Source organism: Crocodylus porosus, unplaced genomic scaffold (genome assembly GCF_001723895.1).
Source record: "Crocodylus porosus isolate Cpor-Errol unplaced genomic scaffold, CroPor_comp1, whole genome shotgun sequence".
Taxonomy (NCBI): Eukaryota; Metazoa; Chordata; order Crocodylia; family Crocodylidae; genus Crocodylus; species Crocodylus porosus.
This window is the reverse complement of record NW_017728886.1, coordinates 57623067-57643856: the sequence shown is the minus strand read 5'-3', so window position 1 is coordinate 57643856 and position 20790 is coordinate 57623067. Positions and strand designations below refer to the sequence as shown.

At 36.8% G+C, this 20790-nt stretch overlaps 1 protein-coding gene across 1 annotated transcript in view; it reads left to right on the top strand.

The window, feature by feature from the left end:
* The window catches only part of IGF2BP3 (insulin like growth factor 2 mRNA binding protein 3), a 158109-nt gene that overhangs the window by 8067 nt on the left and 129252 nt on the right, over nucleotides 1-20790 (top strand). The window contains exon 3 of the mRNA XM_019534605.1: nucleotides 15466-15514. Coding sequence (XP_019390150.1) covers nucleotides 15466-15514 — 49 coding nt within the window. The remainder of the gene's footprint in view (nucleotides 1-15465; nucleotides 15515-20790) is intronic.

Below are 20790 nucleotides of genomic sequence, written 5' to 3'. Positions count from 1 at the left end.
TACAGAAAGTTCAAATAAAATGCTTTGTTAGCAAAGCTCTTGTCATCATAAACAGATTGCAGTTTAAGATTAAAATACTTAAAATATCTGAAGAATTTTCAAAATAGTCAAGTATCTTTTCTTCAATAGTAATACATTTGAATAGAATTGGAGCTGAGTATTTTTGAAAGATTAATTTTTCATGCTCAGCTGAACACTATCCTAAAATATGTAAGTTTACCTTGTTATCCAAAACATTTCTCCCATTTTTGGAAATAGGTAATTTCTATTATTTTGGTAACTTACTTTTCAAATTTAAATGAGTTTGTAATATAGCTAGAGCTCAGGAGTGGAGGAAATATTTCAGTGCAAACTGGAACTCTCATTAGCATGAACTTCCATTTACAGCAATTGGTAAGTAAAGAGATTTCATTGTAAGAGAATCTTTGGACAGGTGGTGAACTTGGGTTTAGCTGTGTTCACAAAACATATCTAAAGTGTTGGCCTAAATCACTGTTTAGATTGTGACATTAAAAATAACTAGATTTGGATTTACTTTAACAATCTGCTTTTATGTTATAAGAAAGGTATTCCAACCTATTGTGAATAAGCAGAAGAAGACTGGTTAAGAGAAGGGGAAACTCTTTAAAGAGATTACTGTAAGTCTCGTTGGGGGCCTAGTAATGTAAATCTTTTTCACCCGAGTTAAATGCACAAGACCTCTTGAAGGGGCTGGGGGGTGTTCATCAAGAGCAGGTTTGGAGAACGGCATTCAAAATTTGGAATGGCAACTGTGCAAATGGCCTAGCTCAGGTAACCTGACTTCCATTAAGTTTAAAAGAAATTCAAACACAAAACAAAAAAAAGACATTTAAGTTGATTTTCAGTTAACATACAAATATTTAGGATTATTTAGTATACGTGCTCTCAAGGCTTTTTAAATGTTAAGCCAACATGCTAGTTGTTATACATAATATACATTTCACTCCCCACGCCCTGCACTCTTCCCCCTTCCTCCAAGTCCTTTTAGGAGAAATTCAAAACAGATGCCTAAATTCTGGGGATATTCCTTAAAGGGAACATTTTTTTTAGTCAGTTTGCTTGATGACATTTTCTTCAGTCACTTACTTAAACTATGATATTTAAAATGTGTTATGTAAATTACTACAAAACTTTATATGAACGACTACTCTTAACTTGTGTGTGAAGAGCAAACTTTCAGAGAAATCTCTCTAGCTATGTGACTGTTTCATGGTAACTGTTATGGCAGTAATGGTTATGAGATTGAAATGATACAAGGAAACTTCAGAAATCTGTCCTTAGAATCGTATTTTTTTTCTTTTTGGAAAACCTTCCAAATATCTAACTTGACGATATAACAAGGAAAGAGAAACTGCACAGTACTTTTGTGGTGGTCTCTTGCTAATGTAAAATAGGATTCTGTAAAGAATATCTAAGTTTATGCAGTGTTTCCTCACTAGCCAATTTGGGGATCTTGTTAAGGACACAATGCACGTATTGTCTTCTTTGTAGAAAGTGTAATATTATTGAGCGGAGAGAGAGCTGTTAGCTTTGAAATTGGACTGTTGAAAATGTTTCAGTACCAGAAGTATATGTAACGTGATTGGTTATGTTGAATCTTGCTGATGAGGCTTACTTCTTGGTAAAAAGCATGCTTTAAATCAGGGACGATTAACTATGACACACTGGATGGGCCCCGTGCAGTGCCATGTCATTCAGCTTGTGGGGTTACCCATGGGTATGGAAATCCAGCAGTCTTTAACTGCCTAGGAGCCATGGCAGTTAATGGTGCCATTGCTCATCCTGCTGCCAAATCTCCAAACCTATGGGGAGCATTACATTCTGGATTGGGCCGATGGACCAACTCTGCATCACTCATCCAGCCTGCGGAGCTTGATATGGCAGACTTAGGGTTATTCTCTTTTTTAAAATGTTTGTCCACTTTTCCTGGGTACATAGTATGATTAAAAAAAAGAAATAAAAACTACCATTCCTAAGAGAAACCTGTTGCTAGAAATTTTGTTTTATTAAGGATTTCAGAACGTAGCACCAAAGGAAGCCATTTTTATTTAGCATGTGATTTGTTTAACCAGCTGTGCTGAAGTTTTTAACCTAGGCTACTTATAGTAGAACCAGTAGTCTTTCTGTTGTGTTGGACATTTTTATAAACACACCTAGACTTAGACTTATTTCATTAGATTAACTTGTTAGAAAAGTGTGTAACTGGATACATGGCTTATAAATTTACTAGTAATTAAAATGAAGGGATGAGGTGTTCTAGAACAAAGCAAAAGTTATGGAATTTGATTTGATAATTCATATAAGACCAGTTAGGTGATTGCATTTTATGTAGCTAATTTCCAGTTTATTTAAATTGATGTTTCTCTTAATCACTGAGGAATTTAATTTGTTTTTTCAAAGACTCACTAGTAAAATGTTATAGAGATCTTATTGCTAATACTAGCTCTTTGAAATGTGCATCAGAAAATTTACCAGTGAATTAAAAATCCCTAAAATAAGATTGCCAAAATGAAGTAAAGCTCTTCAAAATATAAGAACTAAGGTTTTTTATTATTGGTTCATTCACTGATCAAAACAAATTTGCTAAGCTGCAGTAGGCTTCCTTAGTTGTTAGTGCAAATTTTAAAGTTCCAATGTAGCAACCTCTGTTAGACTGTTCCTTATTTTGTGTGTGGGGCAGGGTTTACCCAACAGCAAAATAAGAAATCCTTGTGCATAGTCTATCAAAAAACCCATTTGTTTTGTTTTGGGTTTTGTTTTTTTGGGGGGGAAGGGGGGTTATTTTGCTGTGGAAATACCAAAATAGCTATTTTATCTTTTTACAGTAAACTGCCATTAAAACTGAATTACTAGTTGTAGTATACCACATAGCTGAAAGGGGTACATTTTAAATTCAAAACACAAAACAGTTGAAGAGGCAAAAACAAATTAAGGTAATAATAAAGATAAATCTTGTGAAACTGCCTCACCCCTTCAGGTACTTAGCTGTTGGCTGTTAAAGATGTCAAGGTGTTTCTGTTAGGTTGTTAGAGTTAAAAATTTTCTTTAACAAATCCTTAAACCAATTCACATTGTTTTTCTTTGCTGCCTATGTTCATATCATTTGGTTTATACTACTCATGTATTGCAGCAATGGTAATAACAGCATGTTCTGAATTAAATCCAGTTATTTATAACATGGATGTTGCTTGTGAGTGTGTGATTGGTACTAGAAGTCCATCATCCCACTTGTGGCTAACCGTGACACTTTGCTCCACAGCAGTGCTCTTTCAAAATGGTATTTGAAACAAACACCAGAGCTGTGTTGACATCCTTTTAGCTAATGAAGGCAAGCTTGAAATCATGTTTGTTGCCATATATTTGTCTAGGAGCTTTGCTTATTAACTTTTCTTGCATTATTATAATCACTTTGGGTGGTACCTTAGGAAGGCTGAGCATGTAAAGATACTGTTATTGAACTTGACACGTCGCCATAGCCCATCCTTGTAGTCTTAGAATTATTAGTGAAGAAATGGTTTAGTCTAGTTTTCCAAAAACAACTGGGATCAATAATTAGAACTGGGCAAGATAAAGTTCTTATGAATGTTGAGTTAAGGAGAACTTTGCTTGGTTTAAAGGGGTTGGATAAATGACTTGACCTGTTTGTTCTCTCTAACATCCAGTGCTGTGAAATTCCCCTGCATTCTGTGGGTAATGTGCACATGTTTATAAACTATTCATTTTATTTGATAAGCAACTTTGAAGCAATTTCTGTCTTGGGATTCATGATAGCTTTAGTTCTGCCTATTGTTTCTAATCTGATTCTTGCTGTCTTGATTAGTATTCAGTATGAGTTGGTATCCAATGGACTCCTGAAATTGTTTGTTGAAGGCTTTTTTTTAATGAAAACCAGTGTACAGATTGGACAGTGAAGTGTGATAATTTCATGCCTGAATGTTTGATAGTTTCTAACATCACACTTTTCTTTGCCTTGATTTAGTTTTTTCCTCTTGTTCTTAATAGCTTTATTTCAATGTTTCCAGGAATTCCTGAGGGCAGGTTATAACCAATTTAAAGTTCAGGAGAATAGCTAACTTTTAAAATTATGAAACTGTTGTGCTTATTTCACTACACCAATGTAGGGTTCTATTTTATGGGCAGTGATGGGATAAAATTATTTTATCCTATTGCTTGGGCAAATAATATCTAACATGAGCAACTCCAGTGTAATGGGGTAAAACTGTGTTGGGTAATTGGCCAAAGGAAATGTTACTGGTGTGCAATGGTACAATTCCATGTCATATATGGACTAGGTTTTTAATTCTGTACTGGTGTGGTTTTTAAAATGGGGTGGAATAGTTGTTAGTAATATGCATTGTGTGCCTAGTTTGGTTGGTAAGCAATTGGCAAATAAAATGGTATACATTTGAAATCTTATTGTAAGTTCCAAACTAACTAGTACCAACATAACAGATATGGTTATGCTATAAATTAAACTAAAGATCAATGAAAATGTTTATCTTCAGCAGGATGCATCGAACATGCAGATATAACTCCTATGAAGAGCATAGTAATCTGATTATTTAACAGTATGTTCTAAATTTACAGTGATCATAATGCTAAGAACACTGTGATTTTAACCAGTGCTGAAGGTTGTGAAAATTTTGTGGTTGTGGTTTTGAGGACAAATGCATAGAAGTAAAATAGGTAATAAATAACTTTGGGAGATGATGTGTATAGTTGAATATAGGATGTTGGTGTTACTTTTTAACCCTCCCTCCCAATCACTGGATAAGAACCTCTTCTCCCCCCCTTTCCTCCTTCCACACACTGACTGTATGCTTACAGGTGTACTGTAACATGAGTTGCTTTTATGAATGCTACCTTTAAAACTAATGTAAAAGTAATTAGGAAGTGTTGCAGAGATAAAATTTTGTGAACTTCTGCATTTCAGTTGCACTGTGATGTGTGTCCTCAAATAGAATAAAATCTCCTATTTGAGATTTTTTTTATTCGGTCTCATGTAAATGATCAGTGAACATGTTTATAATTCCTTTAGCATATAAGACTGTTTCAGCCTGTGGGCACTAAACAAAATTTATGCAAGTAAAATTCAAAACTTAAAGGCCTCAGTTAAAATTCCGTTTTGGAAAATTACTATGACGTAAACATTTTGAATTAAATCTTTAGAAGAACATGGGTTGGGAAACTATCTAAACACAAATTGCACTGCTCTAACAATATTGTTGTTCCCTGATGTCACCCCACTGCAAATGCAGATCAACTAGTATTAATGTACTCATACCAGATGCACAGTATTTTTCTGGTAACATTTACAATAACTAAAGAAAGAAACAGGTCAGAATTTCACAATGTTCTGTGCTCAGTTTAACTGTTTTAGCCTCAGTAGTTTTGTTTCTCGTCTTTGTGTTTGGTCTTCATACAGCAACCCTGGGAAGGCAATATTAAGAAACAAAAATAACAATAGAAAAGCTCACACTCTAGTTACAGGGCTTGGGAATTAGACAGGTGTTGTACCTGACATGATCTAAGTTATTTATCTCTCCCATCCCCCAAAATCAATTTGATGGTGTTGAACTGAACTGCAGTGTTAAGGGTACAGTAATCTGTTCTTGTTTCTTCCTGTTGATATCAAGATGTAAGCATTTCTATGAAATGTTCCAAAATTTATTCAAGCATCACAAACACTTTGACTACATTTGTCAAAATATACAAGTGCTTGTATTAAATTGTCTTGTCTTATTAAATAAGTTGTTCATTTTTGAGAAGTAGCAAAGAATTTACAGTAGGTCTTTTATTCATAAGTGTGTGTTCTACTGTATATCCCTTAGGTAAGTGTGAATAAATCTCTCTTTTAAATTCCCCTTTTAATATGATATCTGCTTTGTATATTCGACCAACTTGGATGTTTCAGGATGGGCGGGTAGGGAGGGAATGTTATACATTTCATGAAACCTGTTCAGAATTGTGGACATCCAACAGCAGCTGTTGTGCTTTCCTCCCTTATCTTGGGATGTTGGGGTTTATAGGGTGGCAGGTGGAAAGGAGGAATTGTATTTAACTTCTTCTTTTTCTTATTTTTTGGTGGTCTCTGAAACAATTTATATGAATTTTGGTAGTGTAACATGTTTAATTCTGACAAGTAAACTTGAGAAATCCTAAGTTTAAATTGCTTAAATGTTGAATAATACGCATAATGTCTTGAAATGCACAGCTTGTAAAACTTGGCAGAAAGTTAAGTTGTAGTAAAACAGAAAAGTTTCATTGAAAATGATAGTGTGCACAGGTATTCATTCACCTTCTTTCATAGTATCAATGACCAAATCTTCCATTTGCTAGAGGTGGTTTAAAAGTTGGATAAAACCTAAAATATTACATGAAAGTACTTAAACAGTATTCAAAGAGCTGTAGGCTTTTGTAAATTGTGCTTTCAATATTTTCCTTTGATTTAGAACCCCCCCTCCCCCCAGAACAAAAAGCACTAGGCTTCCTTGTATAATTTAATTCCAGAATGTTGCTTGTCCAAATTTACTTCAGATGTACAATTAATTTACATATCCTTTTAAAATGCCGTGTTCAGTCTTTGTACGCTTTATGTACATTAACTTCAGTTTTAAAATTATACTTCTATATGAATTCTCTTTTTTGAAGTTAGGAGTTCAATTTTGCAGGTGGGTTTTGTGTGTTTTTTTTTTTTTTTTTTTTTGGGTGGGGGGATATCTCTCTGCATTCAGGTAGGCCCCATAGAGCTGCTAGTATAGAGCTTATTTCAGGATCAGGACCTTCATTTCTCCTGTTTGTCATGGGAGCATGTGGGAAAACTTAAATCATTTTTCTAAAACAGATTTGGAGGAGGGAGGAAGCTCCCTGCATTCTGGCAGGGGGGGGTCAGGAACATACCTCAAGCTGTACTCAACTTGCATTTTAAAATAATTAATGTCTGTAACTTTAAAAAGTGTGAATTTGTAGAAGTGAAGGATATTACGATTAAGGCTACCTTGACCCAGTTCCATGCTATTGAGCCTGTGTAACAGGAATCTTCCAGCTATATCATATAAGAATAAAAGTGATGCAACGAACCTTGCACCTTTTTGAGCCATGTGTAACACTTACGTGAAGGCCTTGCTTCTGATGTCATATGACCATAAGTCTCTAAGAACCCCTTTTAAAATAGAAATCTAGTTCTTTCTTGCAGACCTTTGGAAATGTGATGTTTCAGGCAAGAAAACGAAAATGACAAATGTAATGTTTAAGTCAGTAATATGATTTTAAAAACAATGGAAGTGCTTGGAGGTGGTGATATGGAAAATATCAGGTTTATCTGTCAACATTGCTGCTGGTACTGACTAATCTGGGAAAGATGAATCACAAAACTATTATAAAGACTAAATTTAATCTGGTGGCACACCATCTCTTCTAACTTCTGTGAATATTTTGTTGACTTTGTGTTCAGACAAGTGTTCAGCAGCAGCTCTTTGAAACAAAGTATCATGTTGTTGTTTTTTAGGTTGTTTGAAGTATTAATGCCTGTATTGGCCCGTAATGGCCTTAATGCATGCTAGATTTTTCACTTGTAAAAGTACAAGAACTTTTTAATGTAAGTTTCAGCTTGGTGCTGCTGCTTACAGCTGATACAAATCTGTGAAAACAGGGTTTGTAATGGTAATGTTAACTGCTTCAATACCAGTAGCACCTGGAAGCACCTTAAAAGAAAAAAACAAAAGAAAAGGAGGGCGCAGGAAAGGCCTTAATTGTCTTTTGGATTGTGTTTCTTCCTTCCTTTAGAAAAAATAGCATTGTCCCAATAGTAATTAGGCTTAGTAATTCACTTAGTTGAGAAGGTGTACAGGCAGACATTTGCATCATCTGCTTTTAAAGGCATTGTTTTTGGTTTTTCCTGTAGCCTGTAGGTAGGACAACTTACTGTGATCTGGGTACCAATTGTGAACTAGGTGGGAGTAGGAGGAGAAATGAAAAGAGGCTGTAAAATGGTACGCATTCGTCAATAAAATCAGCTTAGTTAGCAGTACAGTTGTTTGAGGAATATAGATCCTCCCTCTGAACGGGGGAGGGGAGAGGAAGAAACAGTAGCTTTTAATAAATCTGCAGCTTTTCTAAAGGATTGTGGCTGAGGGGAGGGGCTGTGGTATACTATCCACACACCCACTGAAATCTTGGTGACTGAAAAATAAGGGTGCATGAAAGACCATGTCCACTGATGCATGATTAAACTTGCTATTGGGTTTTTAAATCATCTGTAGCATTTAAATGTGAAAAAGTCTAGAAAAATATTTGCTTTTTCAACTGGCAGTTTAAAGAGGAGCTTAAGAGGTGTAGTGTGTTTAAACCTTTCTTCTTTTTCCTTTAAATCTTTTTTATGAGGGACACAATTTAAAAATAATAAATATAAGCTTTTAGTCTAAGTAGAAGTGTGAAAAACAATCAACATAAAGTTCTGAAAAAAAGAAATGGTAGCAGAAAAGCTATTTTAGCTTTTAGTGTGTATAGAACTATTGCCTTCTTTCTTTTATTTGATTTGGCTCTCCTGTGTGACTTAATTTAGACATGCTAATTAGAAATATTGTAGGGTTTGGGCATTCTGTACTACCTCCTACCCTCAAAAACCTAGTCTGCCTAAACAAAAGGAAGGGAGAGTCCTGGTCTTTCACACACAGGAGAATGTCTCTAGTTTAATAAGAGCCAACCATGGGAAGTAGCATGGTTGGTAGTCTGAAACCTAAAAATGCAGCTGTATTGTATGCAACTCATTCTTATACTTTATGGTTTCTCTTTAAAAAACTGTCCTGGTAGGCAGAAACAAGCAAAGTTAGATATTGTATTCCTTTCACCCCAGTGGACGTTTGGTCATATGTTGACACTCCTTGCAAAAGGGGAACACCTAGTGTGATAACATTAAAGTCTGATTTTTTTGCCTTGAGTACTACACCCGTGCACCTCTCCAGACCTGTTGAGGTTGAGTTTCATATGTAAGAGAATCATGAAATATGTGCCTGTGATTAGAATCTGACCATAATTTTTAAATCTCTTGAGCTCAAGAGAGTTTTCATGAGCTCTCAAGAGAGTTTTTACTTTGTCAGAGCTTTAAAAACCTTTCTTTTTCTGAATAAAGATACACCCTGTTCTTAAACTGAGAGGAGGTGGGAGGAAATGTGGCTGCTGTTACTCACATGGCTTGTAAACTATGCCTCTAATTGCTTGAATAACACTATTAATCTGAAAAAGAGCAGTAAAGGTTGTAGTTCATATATGATATCCAACTAAGTAAAATAAAGTTGTGGTTGTGTACCTGTATTTCTCAAGGACTTAGAGGCTATTTCTTTTCCCACAATTTGTTTCAACTTGTTCATTATGGATTGGGGGAAGAAAATACTTAATCCTGGTAGAGAACTCTTCAGTCAAATATTGCTAATATGTGACAATACAAGAATGTGAAGCTTGTTCCCTTGCCTTGCTTCTCTAGGTAAACCCTTGAGTTGGGTTCTTGTGTTTGAAAGTTGATGGGTTGAATGAGTTAAAATAGAGCAGTTCCCTTAATGTATTCTGTATGAATCCACATTAGAAAAGACTTTGGCTTGTATTAGAAATAATGTAAAAGCTTCATTAGTCACTTGTTGGTCCTAAATATAGTTACCAGGCAGAAATTTCAGTCGAGGGCCAGATGTAAACTGCCTTTACATTTTTAAAGGCAGTTTAGTATAATTCTTCTGTTGTTAATGAAGGGATGTTAAAATGAAATTTGGCGGCTTAGTGTTTATGAGATTTGCTCATGAGGAGTAAGTGAATTAGTGTAAAGGTTTTCTTTGGGATTTTGATAATTATTGAGTAAGTACTCCCTATTTTAAGTTTTAGTCAAATGACTTGCTATACTAGTTAGATGCTTTAAAAAGCTTAAATTTGAATTCCCTTTTTTCCAGACTTTCAAAACATCTGAATTTCATAGTCAAACACCTGATTTCTCTGGCAAACAAAATTTAACTGTAACATTTGTTATTGCTCTATCATGGGCACAAACAAGCAAACGTGTAGCATTAGGCTAGTTGCTGTTTTGATTTAAAGACTTCACATTGGTTATGTCAAGAGAAGAGTGAGCACTTTTATCTCCTAAAGGACCTTATGTCTTTCCTTTGTTGCACTGTTATAAGCAGGAATAACTCTATTGACTTGTAAAACTGTTGTGGGGGAGAATTAGGGAATGGTTAGTGCAGTGATTTTTGTTAATTTGTTTATTATTTGGGAGTAACATGAATAATCCTATGATCAGCTAATATCTGCCTTAAAGTATGTCTCTACTGCAACTTTCAAAATCAATTTTAAGCCCAATTCATTATATTTGACTTAAATATAAGTCACCTTTTCTGACTAATCCAGTTGAATACATTAATGGCTGAAAACATATCTCAGCTTTTAGTTGTATTTTACAAACTGGTTGACATGTTTTTGCCAAGTCTTTTTCCAGGTAATTAACTGGTATTAAATGCTGGGGGTTATAATCTATCAATTCTATACTAGCATAACTGAAATGAATTGCCTTTCCATTCCTTACAGAGTTCTTAACTACACAAAGCGCTCTTTCCTGCCTGGGGCCGGGGGTTGGACTCAATGATCTGCTGAGGTCCCTTCCGACCCTAATATTTATGAATCTGTAAATCAAGGCAACTTACTTCTGTTTTATGTATGAAGCTCAATCTTTTGCAGTAGTGTCGAAGTAAAATTGTAGATGTTCAGAGAATAGTTGACCACTTCTGACCTTTTCAAATGTACGTATGTACGTAGTTAGTTCTTTCCTATACAAAAATTATTTTCATTTAAAATGTCTGATTTTATGCAGATTTCTTCCCATGTAAGCCACTAATTTTAACATGTATATTATATTTTGCATTGTCATGTAAATAAAATGGAATAGATGTGGTTGTATCTCGAGCACAACACTTAATTAAAAAAATTTCAAAGCTAGTTCTTTGGTGAGGGGAGCCCTTCATTTTTGAGAAGGATTTTTTTTTTTCTAAAAAGCTATTAATGCAATTTCACTGTAAAAGCAAAATCTAGATGTTACAAAACTAGATATCAAGATTAAAGTTTTTAGACAAAAGTTGAAGACACTTGGGTATTCCTGTTTTTGTCAACATTATTTTTTTTATATATTTTACCTCTGAACTTTCTTTCATGCTGTTGCCTTGATCAAATGTCACACAGTTAAGTACTGTATATAAGTAGAGTACTAAAATTTTAACTAATGCAGAGGGATGTGCAGGGATATTCTTGATCCCCTTTATTCCAAAAACATTATTGTTAATGGCAGGGGTGTGTGTGTCTAGGGGGCAAGGGCGGGGGTGTGAATAGAAATCCATTTAATATGTTGCCACCTTTACAATGTCTGGAAGAATACAACAAGTTCAGGGTTCTCCTTAGCGGGTCCCAAAATATGCCTTCTCTATTCCTTCATTGAAGAGAGTCTGTAAAAATGTTATGGTATTAGATGGGTGTTCGATTGCACTTTTTAGGAAAATGTGGAAAGAAGGGGAGCAGACAGATGTTCTAGCCCCCAGTATGCTCTTCAGCTAGCATGCAGTAGGGAGCTAGCTGTTGCTGCTGCTTTGTGTCTGTCCCCACTCCCCCCTCATCTCCCTCTGGAGCTTATCACCATGATTGTGGAAGTTCATGCTTTAGCAATCATGGTGGTACTGCAGGGGACAGAACCCAGAGGTACCTGCACTGCCAATCTGACAGAACTCTCTTCAACCTCCTCCCCTCCACCCCCCATCTTGGCTAGGCAAGTGGCAGTGGGACTAGATTCCCTGATAGACTCCTAGCAGCAAGTTGTCAGGGTACCAAACTTTCTCTTTCTCCCTCCTTCCTTCTTGAAGTAGGGGAGGAAGAGCTGTGGGCTGTGGGATACTTTCTGTGCATCTTTTTAACAATTTTCACATGTGCTTGGGATAACTTGAGTAATTTCTGTTGAGAAAGTTAGTTGAGTTGTGTACTTTCCCAAGGTCTTCCTGTGGGTACACGTGTGTATAGTATCAGATAAAATGCAATTCAGGAATACTTCATTGACAACAATCTACCTGGTGTTGCCAGAACATACAAGAGTTGTGGCAGGTATGATATGACGAGTACACTACTGTGCAGGGTACCAGTCTGAATGAGACTATTTCCTATGTGCTTCTGTTAATATAATCTCTTGTTCTTCCGAGAGATTGCATTATAACGCGTTGCCATCTTTCTGCTTTTTCCCATGGTTTTTTCCCCTAAGACTTTTTTAGAAATGCCTTTTTCACTGCATAGGAATAGAACTAGAAAATATCTCAAGAGACTTTCATTTTCTGTGTTGGAGTAGAAAGCATCTGTGGTCTCTTGGTGGCATGAGCACTCTTTGGGTTGGCACTGAGTATTGTGCATGTGTTCCATCTCCAATTATTATGATACAATAGTAATATGAAACGGATTTTTTGGATCCCTTTTCTACTTGCCTTCTTACAATCGGCATTAAAAAAATTAGCTTGAGATGTATTTGGAGGACAGATGCTCAACTGAACGTTCCATTAGGGCTTATATATTTGTAACGTTCTTTTTTAACACAATGTTCATTTTAAAGTGCACTTTCAGTTTCACAGAATATTAATAGATGTCTTAAGCTTGCTGTGAACTTGGAGGTACATTAGCTTTTTTATGACAGTCTCAGTTCCATCCCCTTTGTCCTTACTTATAGCCACCAGTATTGTAGGGAATCTTGGCATTTGGCTTCTCCTCCTCCATTTTAGACTTGGGGTACTCTTGGTATATGTGTGATGAATGTTTTTATGGCCAGTCTTTAACTCGCATCAAGTTTTTCTCTAAGAAGTGGAAAATTGAGACTTGTCATGTGTTTATGAATGTCATGTCATGTATTCAAAAAAACAGAGCTATCTTTTGTATGCTGTGAGGTGAAATGAAATAAGAGTGTGAGGGGAGGGAGTTTATCTAGGTGACATGTAAAGAGGGCACTGTGTGTCCAAACCCCTTTTCTTAATAAGAATTTATGCACATGCTGTCTAGTTTTGCACTGCTCAGGATAAGTATTTGACTCTTCCTTAGTTTGTCCTGTCCTGAACTCCACTAAGTCTTGTCATGGGCATGCCATATATGCTGTAACTACTGTTCATTTTCAGTATATCTACTTGCTATAGAACGCTAATAGATTTTAATTGGAATCTAAAAGTGTGTGAGGCTAACACTGTTACACAGTTTGAAACACACTGAACAGCATTAAGGTTGCCAGTGTTTTCCCTAGAATGTCCTAAAATGAAGATGAAAGATGAGAATATATATAATATAATATAATATATGTAATGCATCAGCCCAAAATGTTGGCTTTTTTTGTCAGAAAGTTTTGATATTGTAACATGGTAGCACAACTGTGGGCTTTTCAGAACAGAGCTGAAAAGCTTTTAATAGTAATTACCTGAAATTGTGAATATTTCCTTAAGTTACAAACTTCTTCAAATTATTCCTTTATGTTGAAGTTGCTCAAAGTTCTTGCCAGGTTTTGTTTCATAAATTTGTAAAAGTAAGATTAAGTTGTTGTTAATTGTTTCTTTTTACTGAGGCAAAGGGAGGCACTTAGCTATGATAGCCTGCAGAAGCCAGGGTAGAGATGCACCTTTTTATAGACTAACTAAATTGGAGATGTTTAAGCTTTTGTGAGCTTGAGTTGGCTTCATCGCATGCTGTCTAATGAAGTGAGCTTGGGCTCACAAAAGCTTAGGTATCTCCATTAGTCTATAAAAATGCATCTCTACTCTGCCTTTGTCAGGCTATCATGGCTAACTACCTCTCTGCCCCAGTAAAAAGAAACAATTCTTAATCTTGTCTTTACAAATTTATGACCAGAAGAAATGGCCAAATATGTTTCCGCCTGTTTCATAAAATTGGTCACTATTAGGTATTACTTCTGTTATTTTAGTTGGCATCTACTTATCTCCAAAACTCTTTGATAAGAAATTCTATTTGAATCAGCCTGATTGCTCCTTTCATTTGCTAACAGATCATGTAGGCATTGTAAGAAGTTTGTACATTAACGTTCTCTTTGGACACTCAGTTTTTATGTATGCAATATGTTTTGGCAAAAGACAGATTTGTTTTAAAGAATATTTCAAGGTATAAAAATTTCCTGTAGAGGTAAGGAAGGGTGGGAGCTAGGTTAGGAGAGAGGAGTATATTCTAAAAGCAACTCAGAAAGAAAATGAATGCCTTCAGTGATGCTATTAGGAATATCCTAGTAATGATTATAGCCTCTTCTGATGGAGGCAGTTTGCCCAAATGTATATATTTGGTAGATTTGAGGTGGGGGTTTTTGTATAATACAACAAACCTTAAATCTCTTAAAAGAAAGCCTTGAACACGTGACACATTTTTAGGGGAAATAGTATGTGTTTGAATGTCTGTTATGAGGGAGAATATTTCTTTGTCTCCTAAGGAGCATCTGTATCTTTGTTGGCCCACAGTCTCCCTGTTTCTCTCCTCTTTCGCCCCCTCCCCCCCCCAAAAAAAACCCAACAACAACAAAGCTTGAAGTTCATTTCTTATGGTACAAAATGATCACATTTTCATGATTTTTTTACAAGAATAGCTTAAATGGCCCCTCCAACACGCAACGCACACTACCTGAGTGTAGCGAAACCCTGTTAATCTACACATTCTTGAGCATCCCAAGGGTGATGTGGCATCTCTGGCATTTATTTGTTTTTCTGCTTTGGGGGAAGGGAGGAAACAAAGGATTTGGCTGTGAATCCAATTAGAGTACTATAAGGCTTTACTATAGTACTTCAAAGTAAATATTTTGTTTACTAGATGATAAGTGACCTGAAATTTGCAATTAATTTTGAAGTGAAAATCCATTGAATTTAAGTTAATGAATTTGTCTTCAGAAGGGAGGAATGCTAGGAATTCAAATATTAAAATATGATCAGTTAGGCAGACTCCGTAAGATAATGGCCAGCTTAATCTTAAAACAAGCATTTATTCAATATTGTTTTTTTGGAAGGACTGTAGACTGCAGCCAGTACTGAAGTATTGGTTGGGAAGGTTCTTGGTAAAAACTTTTTTTTTTTTTTTTTTTAAGGGAAAATAGTAATTTTAGATGCGTTTATGGCTTTGTCTATATGCTTTTGTATATGGAAAGGCATATATTAGTGTTCTTAAACTTATTAAAATAGCTTTCAAGAAAAGTGCTCTTATGAGCATCACAGCTGTCAAATGGAAAGTAAATTACTGTAACAGTTCTGTGGACCTAGACTAAAATGGTTTCTCTGTTTCGTTGTGGTGTTCTCTTATAAATTTAATTCTGCCGAACATGCTAGTAAATGTGCTTTTATAGAGGGTTTGGTATGAGTAGCCTTATTGGTATTTACTTGTTTTTAACTGTTTTCTTTAATTCATCTACAGGAGTCGGAAACTTCAGATCAGAAATATCCCGCCTCATTTGCAGTGGGAGGTAGGATTTCATGTTTCAAATTACGACAGCCATATTTAAAGCTGTATGTTTGTTTCTCTTCTTATCAACTAGACTTTATCCCTTTCCCCACCTTTGAGCTGTCTCTCTTCCCTCCCACCCCCCAGAAAAATCCTTTGAAAGAATGAACAATAGAGCCTTATAAGCAATTCTCATAAATGCCTTTATTTTTGCTGAGTTAAAAACAGAAAGTTGAAATGGATTGTTTGGTGAATGCTGACTTCCTGATTCCTTCATTTTGACTCTAAAGCTTGTCTATTTCAGATCTTGCTAGTAAAGTAATCCTGTGGAAGTTCAGACTTAAATACTTGGCAACAACTTTACAAACACAATTTTGAATACTAAATAAACCCTTTTGTCTTTCAGGGTTTTTAAAAAACTTTTCCTACCAGATTGGTGCTATTATAGTAGTTCTATAAGTAGCAACGGTAGTGTGCCCATGCCATTTAAATGAAGAACTATGTAAATAGTGATTCCCATAGTATTTGCTCATGTTGCCACAATGTGAGTATTGGGACTTCACATACGTAAGAACAAATGTCATAGTATGTGATAAAATAGGTTGTTGCCTATGAAAGCTCAGGCCTTTACAAACCAGTTAGATCAGTACTGTGGCATCCTGGGGCACCCCGAGATCTTTTCAAGGTGCTGTGCATTGCCATGCAGTGTTAGCAGTGCTAGGTGTGCAAACATCATTCACAATAGAAACCCAGAATTTTCTAATAGGAATCCATAGTGTTAAAACATTCTGACCCATTGTGGTCTTCCTGAGTTCCTTGCAGCAGAATTGCTTTATTTTTCTATAGTAAAAAAAAAAAAAGTGAGTGAAAACTTGGAGCTGGCGTTTTCCAAAGAGCTTTAATTCTATTGAAGAGCACCTTGAATATATTGAGGGGTGCCTTGAGTCTGAAAAGTCTGAGAATGACTGAGTTAGATACTAAGTTGTCAGCATGCCCTACTTGGAATAGGTAGGATTAGAGGTTGTGAGAAGAAACATTTCTTTAAGCTTGTGTAAGGCAGAAAATTGTAAAGTACTTCTTGGTGAGTTTTTCTTTTTTAATTTTACTGTCCCTTTACCACCTAGGTGGTGGTAAACTGTCCTGCCTGGTGGAGACGAGAGAAAGAAAAGAGTAAAGCTTTTGTATTGTTGCTCTTATGAAGCAGGTTAGCTGAATCTGCTTATTTCCTGACTGCTTCATTCTCTGCAAAGTGTCTATTTAGTTCTGCTCAGTTCTGGGTTAGGGCAAGAATAGAGAGAGGCACCTCTCTGTTCAATTCAAGCTTTCATCTTGGCGGTCCTACTTGCTGTCTACCAATGCATTTCTGTTTGCCCTTCTCTCCTTATAGTTAGTCAGGTCTGGAAGCTTCACTACTGGAAAGTCTTTTTATAGGTCACTCCAGTTTTTTCTCTTCCTTCCTCCACATTGGATAGTGGTAGTCCTCTGGCTTGAAATGCTTATACTACCACTATTACTGCAGTATCCAAGCTGACTTCCTTTAAAATTCCTAGCAAAATTGCTAGTAGACTTCATGTAATCTATTGCAATGTCTACTTTTTTAGCTGCAGTGGTGTAGGTTTTTGGGTTTGGGGTTTCTTTGGACTTTGTGGGGTTGGTTGGTTGGAGTGTTGTTAACTCATTCTTTAGTAACTATCTATTTCTGTCTCTCTGAACTTTAACTTCATCGATTGTGCCTAGTACATTAAATGCCTCCATTTACCTTAATATATTGGTTTTGGATCCTTTAAAGGTTATAACACTACTTTGATATTTCTGTAGCAGATATCTATCCTGCTCTTCTTCCCAGATCCTAGTTCAAATCATCGCCCAAAGTCCTGCAGATTTTCTGCAGTGATCTTCTGGGTGCATTTGGCTTCAGGCGAGCTCTCTTCTATGTCTGCTGACTTTTCCCTAAAGTATTCCCCAGTTGTTTAATGAATTCATATTTCTCCGATTGATGTAGTTATTTTCACATGCTAAAATGCTGAAGCTTCTCATGCAACGTGGGTGGCTGGAGAAGCATTTCTGAAAAGTGTACTCTAAAGGTAATTTCTGGGGCATATCCCACATCCTTGTGCCAAAAGTTACCACATATCCTCCACTCCAGCAGCTACAAGTAGTTTTTCCTTTTTTGCCTGAGATCTGTTAGTGCTTTACAAATAATTTGCAGAATGATTCCTGTGATCCACATTCACACACCAGTATTTTTAATGACTATCCCTATTGTCACTGCACTTTGTCTTGTATCTTACAGTGGCATTCCCTTGTCCTGGAGGGTTCCTGTTGGGATCACATTTCAGAGGGATAAACTCTTAATGGTATCATATAGAGCTAACCTTAGTTTGAGCTCACCATAACCTAAAGGGTTTCTATTCTAAAAACTCTTGCAAGAGCCCCCTTTGAACTCTTTAGGAAGATTTCACACGGATTTCATATCCTTAATTTTATTCTTGTGGCTCTTTGATTGGTGGGAACTGGGAAAATTTCAATCTTTTAAGAGAGGATCCTTGACCTTCTTTAGATCAAGCTCTTTCTAGCAACCTCTTTTTGGGGAAGCTACTGTGTGCTGTAGCTGACTAGCCCCCATGTCCAAGATACTCTTTCTACTGCAGTCAAACATGGCTATTGAAATGTTTCTTCTCTGGACTGGCATAACAGCCGTTGGAACTATATTACCTCTTAAATGGTGTGTGGTTTTCCTTTCTTTAATAGCCCATCTATGCTAACCCATTTGCATCATTATGTCTTTGCATTGGTGGAGATGGGATTCGTTTCTGTTTTATTTTTGGTCAGACATTACTGATTATATTGCTGAGCTGGTTCCATCAGTTAGCTTTCTTGCAGGGAGGATGTCACAATACAAAATCTCTACTTTTTCCTGTCTCTGTAAGAACTCAATCTGCTGTTTACATTCATATATGGGGAACAGTGAGAAATTAGGTTGCTACTTTTACACAAACTGGATTATTTCTAGCTCTGTGGTTTTAAGAAAGTATGTCCTTTATCAGCTCTTAGAGGAAGACAACTTTTACTTTTATAATAAGGCCTTGCCTTGTGTGCAAAAAACCATTATGTCTGTGTATAGAGTTATCAATGCACATATCTACTTGTGATTTGTAGCTATTTGTTGTGATGATACCTAGTGGCCTCATGTGTTAAGCATTGTATACCTAAAAAAACTGCCCTAAAGAGCTTTCATTTTAACTCCTTAAATGAAAGCCACTACTTTCCAGGGATCTTTTAATTGGTCTTATGATGGGGAAACTTTAAAAACAAACAACTTTATTATGAATTTGTACATTCTTGTCAATAATTTAGACACACGTATGCGTTTGAAAAAAGATGCATTACATTTCCTTTATCTGTATCCAACAACTTTGTATTATTTGAAGCCACAATATGCCCACATTCATTGCTGCAGGCAGGATGCCATTTTAATCTTTTCACTGTACCATGCCAGTCAAATCAGATTATACAGCCAAGTTAAATATTAGCATATGTCAATATATACACAATTGTACGTGTGTGTTACTATTATTAACATTTTGTTATTGTAACATCATAAAACTTCAACACACTAGGAGCCAATGTACTAAACTACTAGAGGCTGGCCACTCTTTTGCTACCATAGGCTGCTACTTGTGACCCAGCCTTCACTTTAGGATGCACCTGAGCACTCCTCTGTGCTCAGTGGATGGCGTGCAGGTAATAGCTAGAAAAAGACAGGTGCTAGTACTCTGGGGATGCTGCAGCAGAGAGAACACTAGATGGTTGCTTCCTAGATGGTAGTTATAAAACTTCCTAGATGGCAGTGTGAAGTAAGCATAATGGTCGGGAGAATTAACAGGAGCACATGTGAGGAGGACCAAATAAAAGGAAGCTGAGAGAGAGAATAGAATGATAGAGACAAACTTATCAGTACTTCTCTGTCCTCCTAAAAAGCTATCCAGAAGAGTCTCTGGGCAGCTGCTTGATAGGAATCCCAGAGCCTACTTCCTAGGGATATTTTGCTTTGTTCATACAGGAGGGGAGTTTTAGACCTGACACAAACTGCTGAATATAGTGAAACTTTGTCATTTATCTGTCCCACTGGAAATTTTGCCTCAGATGTGGCATTTGGTTGCAAGTTGTTGTTCACCCCTGGAAGAAATTGTAAATTATTTCAGTATTGTTGAAGGTTGAAGCATGGGATTAAGTCTTACAACTTTAATTTCTTTCTTGGTCGAGTTTCATTGCCAGAAAACTACAGATGTCTAATCTGTAGCTGGAGTATTAATGTTAATGGCAGGCAAACAAGTTTTCAGGGCCAGGACTCATCACCCTTATCCCTACTCATTGATGCCAAAAGTTGGCTGTAACAATGTACCTTCTGGATCAAGAGGAAAAGGAGTATTAAAAGTGGATAACCAAGAAACAGGATAGTAATATCCTGAATAGGATATTCCAGGATAGGAGTAATATTTGTACTGGTGAGGGAGGAGTGAACAGGAGTAAGCCCCTAAACCGGGTAACTTTTCCTGAATCTGGTAGAGAATTACATCTGCAGGAACTAGCAAGAATCATATCTGTGGGTGCGAGTTAAAATGCTTTCGTTTTCATCTGTTACCCCCCAACTTGGCATAGTTGTTTGTTCAACACAAATACTTTATGGTATGCTCACCTAGGTGCTGTAATAGCCCCCTACTGTGTGAGCTAGCCTGGGGATAGCTGCATGTCTGTCCATTCTTTATCTTGATATCACTTACATTAGTGTGTTTGTCCATGCCTACAGAAATCATACTCATGGCACCATCTAGAGCAGGAGCGGGCAATTATTTCAGCTGGAGGGGTGCTTAATGTCTGTTGGTGAGCTGTCGAGGGCTGCAAGGGTAGCTTTGCCTCTTGGTAGGTGCCTTGCTCCCTGAACACCATCTTGGGACCGGAAGTCCCACCCCCTAACCCAGAGGTGGGCAAAATACCCAAGAGCAGATAAGCATTCTATAATGTGCAAGAAGAGCAGGTTGGGGGCTCTTTTTTGACTAAATGGCTCCTTACTGGAATAAATCAATTTAGCAAAACTAATGTGATCAGCTGCCGCATGTACGCAGCCAAGAATGCAGTCTAGCAGCTTAGAGAGCAGTGTCTGACTGGTAAGTCTGTTGTGGGGGTAGGGACGGGGGGGGGGCGATTGAGACCCCCTCCCATGGTGAGGGAGGGAGTGGGGTAGGGGCAGGCACTGCCCAGTTGGGGCTGGGCACGGCAGGGCATGGCATAGGCGGG